The 9,344-nt window shown below is 40.7% G+C and overlaps 1 protein-coding gene across 1 annotated transcript in view; it reads right to left on the minus strand.

Annotated features, from left to right (window-relative positions):
* Positions 1-7,812, minus strand: part of LOC124116474 — a 29,498-nt gene extending 21,686 nt beyond the window's left edge. The window contains exon 1 of the mRNA XM_046477824.2: positions 7,390-7,812. Coding sequence (XP_046333780.1) covers positions 7,390-7,587 — 198 coding nt within the window. The 5' untranslated portion in view covers positions 7,588-7,812. The remainder of the gene's footprint in view (positions 1-7,389) is intronic.
* Positions 7,813-9,344: the final 1,532 nt, after the last annotated feature.

Below are 9,344 nucleotides of genomic sequence, written 5' to 3' on the forward strand. Positions count from 1 at the left end.
CTTACATTTTGAAGAAAGTATTAATAATATGACAATAACCTATCGAGTATTGGTAATGGGATGTTTTCCTGAATTGATGACTCGGATGGTGATGGGTTTTTTTAATTCAAACGACGATTAAAAGTTTTTAAGACCTGAAGCTATTTATATTTTCAGTTGACAAATTTTAATTTAAAAAAAAAACAACCCTAGGATACGTTTCTTTTTCCTGAGCCGTCTAAGTATGGGGAGAGTATGAGTTATGAAGTCCCTAAATATGGCAAGCTATTAAAAAAGATGGGATTTCGAAGATGAAACAGCAATTTATTGTGGCTAAAACCTAAAAATTATCCCATACATGCGAGGACCCTTTCCCTCGAAATCGCATGCTTGCATATATGTCTACAACTGTTCGCCTTATCTTGTTGACACGTGAAGATCCGGGTTAGAATAAAAAATGGTCTTCAGCAACCCATGCAAGTTGCTAGAGGCGACTATTCTTGTCGTAAGAGACGACTAACCGGATCGGGAGGTCTGGCTCGCTGACTTGGTTGATGCACTGCATCGTAACCAAAGTGCGTAGATTGGCGTTCCTGACATCAATCACTGGAATGTCTGGTCCGGACTCGATTATTTACAGACCGCCGTCACAAAGCTGGAACATTGCTGAGCATGGCATTAAACAACAAACAAACTTTATCTTATTTGTGTATGATACTCAGCAGCCCGCGTTATTCAACTTTTATCACGGCAGTCTATAAATAATAGATTCTGAGCCAAACAAACGTTAGTAGTGGTTGATACAAGGAGCAACGTCCCACTCGGTCGGGGTAAACAATCTCAACCAAATGACGCGCCAGTAACAGTTGTGGATGACACAAATTAGGAGTTGATAAAAAGGATCATATTTAGTTACATGTACGTATCAGTTTTTATCAATAATAACAACATACTTAACATGTCACCGGGAGTTACGAGTGTATCAGAAGAACGACATGCCACATGATCGGTCCAATACTAACATCTGTGTTACATATTTAAACCTCATGTTAGAGCATAGGATCGATGTCTGACAATTTTACTTCCTATAACCTCGTTTTCATAGTCACACGGTTATTCATGTATGTGAGTGAGTGAGTGAGTTAATATTTAACGTCACATCGGCAATATTTCAGCCATATCGTGACGAGAATTAATACATTAATAACAAATAAGTATATATAATTTATAAAAAACCTGTCAGCAAAGGACAGTACAATAACTAGAATATCACAGAGTTATTCATGTATGCGTTACACGTAGATAAGGCCCATGCACTGATGTCAACTGTACAGTGTGAAATATATATTCAACTAGCCTGAAATCTCGTTACTTCCAAGTTACAGTAAAGTATAGATAATGTTTGTGAGGGTACTTCTCTCTCTCTCTCTGTGTTCAGCCGTGGCATGTGGGTTCAGTAAACATCCCGGAAAATAAATATATGTACCAGTGTCATATAGATACGAGTTGACGAGAGTGCCAGTTCCGTGTTTTGTATTATCATATGGCGTTGTGCACAATTTGATTATGATTATAAGTATGTGTGGGGTCACGGATGGCCCAGTCGTCGCGATTCGCTGTGCAGAGTTGCGTCCCTTGGGCACGCCAGAAACCTATGATTGTGGGTTCGAATCCCGGTTCGCCCCGATTATGTTTCTAGGTTTGTCAGCACCATACCCGTGCTCGTGGGTTTCACCGAAGTGGTAAACGTCTGAGACCTGCATCACTTCGGGCTTTCCTCCCACATTAAGCTGACACGCCGAGATATAACTAGAATATTGTTAAAAGCGGCGTTAAACCCAACTCACTTACTCATAAGTATGTGTAGAAAGCTACTGATGTCCTCATCGTAAGACGGTCGATCGTGCCGGTATTGCGCTTAAACAGGGCGTATTTGCTCGGGTGCGCGAATCAACGACATACATCTGTATGAAGTGACCAGCCTTTAGTAAAAATCGATCGCAAAAACAAGCCCGATCTGTTGAAACCAATCATATATGATTAATTTCGATTTTTTTCATCTAACTTTTGTGGTTTAACGCAATATATAATTTATATTCATATTTATAAATAATCGAGTCTGGTTGACATCACGAGCAACGATCTACGCAACTGGATACGATGACATGCGTCAACAAAGTCAGCGAGCCTGTCCACCCGATCCTGTTTTTAAATCTCTTTATTTCACGAATAAGAATGTTGTGTAGCAAAGTGAAACGTGAAGTATTAACGTTTTGATAAATGGAAAGGCAGCACCATCTTGTCCCCGTCGGGGCATCCTGAAGGCGAGTGACTGAGTCAATGAGGTTGAAGGCACCATCAGAAATAAACCGGCCACTTCACGGCGACATGTAAATAATCGAGCCTGGACGACACAGTTACAGAAAGAATAAGCAGCCGCCTAAAAAGCTCTGTGCGGCAGGTCGCTCAATACAGACTGGGTCGCTAGTGAAATATTAGTGGAGATATGGAGAGGCGGTCTTTTTGTCGTCTCAAATCAGATCAGTTTGACAGGTCTTACAGCCACAGTAATCCAAATCAAATGAAGCGTTTGTTGACGTAGTGTACATCGGACTCCAGCACGCAGCCTTTCATATCTAATGCTACACACTGGCGCCAGGTCAACAGATCGATCAACAATTAAACGAATGCTGCATATCTCATGAATTCTGCAAGACGCCTTTGACCATCCGCGCTATAACGAATGTGACGGGTTGCCACTTCCTGGTCTGGGTATCTGACATTAGCCGTATATAAACCTGCCCATCAAAATGTTCCAGATGTCGACGTCCTGCTGGCTACAGAATGTTATACCTGGGAGCGCATCAAGACATAGTACATCACAGTTATCTGTAATAGCACAACCAGTGGCTGATTGCGAGAACAAATATCCATGACCTCTGGTCAGTGCGAGTGCGTGAATGTTGATAAACGCAGCAGTCAGCAATACTGCAGCTATATCATGACAACCGGTAGCAGTCAGCAATACTGCAGCTATATCATGACAACCGGTAGATAATCAAGAGTGCACAGCAAACCAGTGACTGAAAGCACGAGTAACGATTCGCCTCATCGAGATGCGATGGCCTGTAATCACCGTGCAGGTCTTCCCTTGAAGCCACCCGATTCCCATGGAGTTCAGTTGGCGCTTTGAAGAAATGGCTACAGTAGGCGCCTGCGTGTTTGTTTGGTTGATTGGTTGGTTTGTTGTTTAACGCCACACTCAGCAATAGTCCAACCATATGACGGCGGTCTGTAAATAATCGAGGCTGGACCAGACAATCCAGAGATTAATAACATGAGCATCGATCCACGCAATTGGGATCGATGACATGCATTAACCATGTCAGCGATCCTGACCACCCGATCTTGGTAGCATCTTACGACAAGCATAGTCGCCTTCTACGGCAAGCATGGGTTGCTGAAGACCTATTCCACCCCGGATCTTCACGGGTAGCATGTATGTTTGAAAACCTTTTCAGCCTTGCTATTTACTGTGAGTGAATATACTGCTATGCCAATAGAATAAAGTATGCATGATCATGGCATGTTTAACTCAATATGCACATGTTAATGCCAACAAGGAGTACTGTACTAATTTATATGTTGTGGGTGAATCAGTTGTGTTTTATGCCGCTTTACATATTATATATGACGACGTGTTATCCTGATGCATGTGAAAGGAAATCCTGTATAAAGATGCAGGGCATCAATTTCGTGAAATCCAGGCGCGGTAATATGTGGATATGTCTTACTTAAACGGAAACTGATAAAAATATTAGCACATGCACCAAAGCAATATTATCACGCGTTTAAATAGTGCGCCCGTTCCGTTTCTGGCCGGCGTGTAAACAAGGGACGTGGTTACCTTCATTTCGTCATCAGTGAAACAAATTTTCTATCCCTGAATTTCCCCTGTGTAGCTGAAACATGGTTGACTCCGCAAATCGAAAATTCGGTCACATTTTCAGATCTAGGCAAGAAACATTAGTAGGTTCAATGGTTGCCTTTTTCATTCATGTATTGGGTTTCTCAACTCATTTTACTCATGATCAATTGTTCCTCAACCAATTTTACTTATTCATCAGTGCCATAACTAATTTCACTCCTTCATTTCTTTCCGACTAATTCTTCACTCAATTAAAACGAAGTAAATAATAAAATCACTAACGATGTATAACACTATGACGATATTTATCTAATGGATTACAAGTAACTATTGTAATAACATATATGAACTCCCAAACAAGCCAGGTCAATTCGTATGGATGTCCGCACTATAGTGAAGATTGCTGATTGGTTCGCAACGGGTTACTCGTTATACCGAGGGGTCGCTTCATGGCTTGTAAGCTAATAAACATGCACGCGTTGATCAGCTGGCGACCGCATGGACAGGCAGGGTCAATTTCTGAAAGACCAAACTGGCCACAAAAACAGCCAAGCATCAAGATGACACACCTTAGCCTCTATCTCACATCAAGTATTACTGGAGTGTGGAGTGCGCATGAGTGGCCCCACGCGGGGTAAACTCGCGTACATGTGTTCAGTTTGTCACAGATATATATATATTTCACGGGATATTGATAAATGCCAAATAATACTACTCGGCATGAAGAAATTCAAGGTCGTTTGTAGATATATTCAATACATAAAACAGCTATCCAATATATACCAACAATTTATGACAATAAAGTTGTGTTTAAGTTTGTATAACTTCTTCACATAAAGTACAGGTACACTCGGCATCGTGTGGGGGCACAGTGCAATACATAAACTCAGATTAGGTTTACCTATTAATGTGCCTACATTTTAACTCCGGTCAATGCTTGAAAATATAATTGTCAATTTCATCAATTCAATCAATACACTAACAGATAAAACAACTTCCAGGTGGCGACATCTGGTTCTTATTTCTGGTTATTTTTCACCAACCGCCATTTTTGGCGTGACGGATCTTTCGCTGAAATTATAACAGTGATTGTTAGACATATCCCTAATATTTTGAGTGAACTTGTAAACTCTTCGATTGCCGTTTAACGCGTTTCACTGGGATGGACTTCTGGACTTTGTATAGTGTATCATGCTTTGTATGAATTGTACGTGGGTTGAAAGTTGGTTGAACAGAAAGAATTGCGTAATACTGAACTATTTTGTTGTGGACATTACATAGGAGGTATCTCCACAAAACAGTTGACAGGTCAGTAAAATAGGCAGGAGTCTTTGACCTTGGGAAAATGGACAAACTTGAGGAGTGAGTGAGTTGGGTTTACCACCGCTTTTAACAGTATTCCAGTTATATCACGGCGTTTCAGCTTAATGTGGGAGGAAAGCCCGAAGTGATGCAGATCGCAGACGTTTACAACTCAAGGGCGGTTCCAGCCTTTGTAAAAGTGAGGGGTCCAAGATATCAAAATCGTCTCTGCTTACAACATACTACATTCGGTTTTCAAGGCCACATGAGTCGTCGGGGGATGGCATTCTCCGACATATGCAATGTTTTATGATGAGATCTATGTATTTTGAGGTAGCATATTCATAATACGATTGTTTGTTTCCGTGAACAGTTAAAACGCTATATTTTGACAGTTTACTTAAATTGTAAAAGGCACCACTTCACTACCATGTATGTATGTGTACGTCCCGATTAGATTTGGTTTTGGTTTGTTGTTTAACGCCGCACTCAGCAATATTCCAGCTTTACGAAGGCGGTCTGTAAATAATCGAGTCTGGACTAGACAATCCAGTGATTAGTATCATGAGCATCGATCCAGGAAAGTGGGGTCGATGACATGCATCAACCAAGTCGGGCGGACATATGCAGATCCAGGATGACAAATGTGAAAGCCGAAAACTTATCATTTTGTTTTGTGTTTTCGAACAAACTAATAACAAATAGAGTCAACATCGTTATACCTAACATGTTTGTTTTCCTGGTTTATCAATGACGAGGGCATGTTTGTTTAAACAGTTTTCACTCTGTAGGTAAACAGTAAATACAAACATCACGATCTCCGCGGTACGGGATGCGTTATTTCCTCCTCTGTACTTCCGACATCACATCATTATCACGTGTCTCCTGGTAGTTCTAAGAATACGGTAGAGGACATTTATCTAAAGCAATTTCTGAGTAGACGGAACATGCACTCTGGTTGATATTTTCCTTATATGGAAACTGCTCTCAATCATACCGGAAAATCTATCAATATGTATAAAGGCGATGGATGGTGGTAAAATCCAAAAACGACCGGGTTCGATTCCCACACAGGTAATATATGGTCTGGAGTACGTTCTTGGTCCGTCATAAATACGTACACAATACATTTCTATGGACCGGATCTTGTAAACCCATTTCGATTTTTTCCTCTGTGTGGCTTTGCCTTATTCTTTGGCAAACCTCGACATTTTATTTTTCACATTGCCTCAGTCTGGTCTGTAACATGATGAAGTAGCATGCAAAAACACCAGCTCAAAAGTAACATAGACACTTAGTAAAAACCTGCTCATCCTGACTAACTTTGCCTTGAGAGTGAGTGAATGAGTATGGTTTTACGCCGCTTTTAGCAATATTCCAGCAATATCACGACGGGGGACAACAGAAATGGGTTGTACACATTGTACCCATGTGCGGAATCGAACCCGGGTCTTCGGCGTGACGAGCCAACGCTTTAACCACCTGGCTACCCTACCGCCCTACTTTGTATTGTGTTTGTGATGTATATGAACATTATTTTAAAATTCTGAAATTCATAATCAGTTTTATCATAATTTTAATTACATGGATGTAGGATGGAAGATAAAGTCATTTCTTGAACATCGGTCTATCATTGGCAAATGAATACAGGTCCAAATTGATATTTTTTTCAAACGTCGATTACCACATCGTTGGCGTGACCTTGGGCAGTAGTCATTTATTCAGTGTTGAAACTGTGCCATGTGTACATGATGTAATTTACTGAAACTGCCTGTCGCGAAATCAATCAAACATTATACCTGCTATTGACCAAACACCGGCTTTATTATCATATTGTGATAGCAGCATTGCAACACATGCATGAGACCAGTCACTGGTTATTTACACTGGTTTTCAAGTTACCACAGGGGCTGGTAACAGTGATCATGCACCTTGTTGGTTTGAGTCAATTAAGTTTGATAGTTTTTGAAAAAGATCATCGGGAGGAGGGTGTGTTTGGGGGGTTGTGTTTTGTTTTGATTTGTAATTGGTGAGGAGTGGGGAGAATGAGGAGAGATCACATTTTACATCGACATCTCAGTAACATAGTGTTGATAAACAGTAGACTGTGCGTTGATGCCCTTTGGTTGAGAGCCTCATTCACTTACGACTAGCTCGAAACGATAACATTTGAAACTTACCTTCGCTGTTCCGGGCAGCCCTTTCTCTAGTTCATCTTTTAGAGCAATCACTTCTTCTTTTAGTAAAACCTGATAAATCATGGTAAGGGATTTGCCCCAGTGTAACTCCTCTGGGTTAAAGTTTTCTGTGTGTAAACCGAAAAATCTATGTTGTCGGGGTTCCTCGGCTTGGCGTTTGTAGTACAAACAAAATACCATTCACTATTGGGCAGAAGGCATTTCGTCAGCACACTGATGATATGCACGATCTGTATTCTGCTGTCGGCTGACTAAGTCAGAGAGATCTCGGCAGCCTCCAGTCCGTTGTGTTTATTACAACACATGCCATTCACTGCCGACTGTCACCTTACTACGAGATCATTCAAGGAACTTGGAGCCATCACGTGGACAGGCGAAGTCGTGACCCCGATGTGAATGTCACGAGTGACGTCACAAGGTTAGAGGTCATATCACACGGGGAGGTATCATTGTAGCTGAACGGTGAAGTCTGTGCGCATTGCTTTTTGTCAAGATTCAAGAAAATAATGCAGTATTGGAGGCCTCGTGGCCCAGAGTACAATATATTTATACATAACCTATCGAGGGATCTTACACTACTGATGTACAATGATACTCAATGAAATGAGATGAATACATAATGCATATAAATATATTTTTAATCTGATTTACATAAATTTCTCTTCAGATATACCTTCAATTATTGAATGTGTTGTGGAGGAACTCAGTTCAATTTTTATTATCAGACGAGAAGAATGGTTTATGGTAATATTGTGGAGTGAGTGCATTTCTACTTTCCTATTGATAAGAACAGACATGGTATTTTGTGTCCACGTATATGACGTCCTTTGTATCAGTATTTTTTATGTATTATATATATATCGGCGACAAGACAGTGATTGAAAGGTCAAAGATGTCATTGAAGCGTATTTATAGGAAATGGATAAAGTAAAAACAGGAGAGACACAAAAATAGGATAAATGTGTATGTTGTGTCAATATATATATGTATATATCCTGTTAAGAAACCACCGCTATATATTCATATATCCAGTTTGTTTTTTGGTTTTTTTTGATAAAAAAGGGAGATATGCAAGATTCATCGCAGCTTATAAGGGTACACTTGCACCCTTTACATCATTCTATCACGTAGTAATAGTAATACATAGGTACATATGCATGTAGTTCACAAGCTTAATTGTCAGTGACACCTTGTTTAGATTATACATATTATACTCACAAAGTGAAATTTGTAAGTAATTTAAGACATGCTGAAGTAATACTACGGTTTAATGAAGACATTGTAGACATGTGCAGAATACCGATCTCGGGTGGTGCCCGGTGCTGCCTGGTGCTGTCTCGGTGTTCGAGTGTAGCCATTATATCTTACAAGCGGATCCCGAGGGACAGCCGCGCCTTTTTCTAAACCAGGACCTTTGGGACAGGAAATATCTCAAATTGTACACAACTTGACAATGACATAACATCGCGTTTCAAGTTTCAACTTACGTGACTGTTTGAACGAACTTTAACACGTCGAAGTTGTAGTACTCGTCCCTGGCGAGGCGTCGTGACAGAAGTCAGTCGAGGGGTGGGGGAAATTGCATGCACGTGCTACAAGTAAACATGCATTCGCATCAGAGCACCTTACAATAGCGTTATTATTCGCTCTCATCGCGGTAACTGTTTCGTTTCATTCGTCTCGTTCCTTTTATGCGAATTTGTACGATTATGGTAGGTATAATGATGTATTTATGTGTGTATGTGTGGGGGGGGGGGGGGGGGGTGGATTTTGCAATGTCATTTTGATGTGTTGTTTCCGTATTGCATACGTATAATGAGATGGACGAGGTTGTGTTGTATCTGAAGTGATGGACGATGTTGTGTTGTATCTGTTGTGATGGACGATGTTGTGTTGTATCTGAAGTGATGGACGATGTTGTGTTGTATCTGTTGTGA

The sequence above is a fragment of the Haliotis rufescens genome, unplaced genomic scaffold (genome assembly GCF_023055435.1).
Source record: "Haliotis rufescens isolate VD_foot unplaced genomic scaffold, xgHalRufe1.0.p SCAF_12, whole genome shotgun sequence".
Lineage (NCBI taxonomy): Eukaryota > Metazoa > Mollusca > Gastropoda > Lepetellida > Haliotidae > Haliotis > Haliotis rufescens.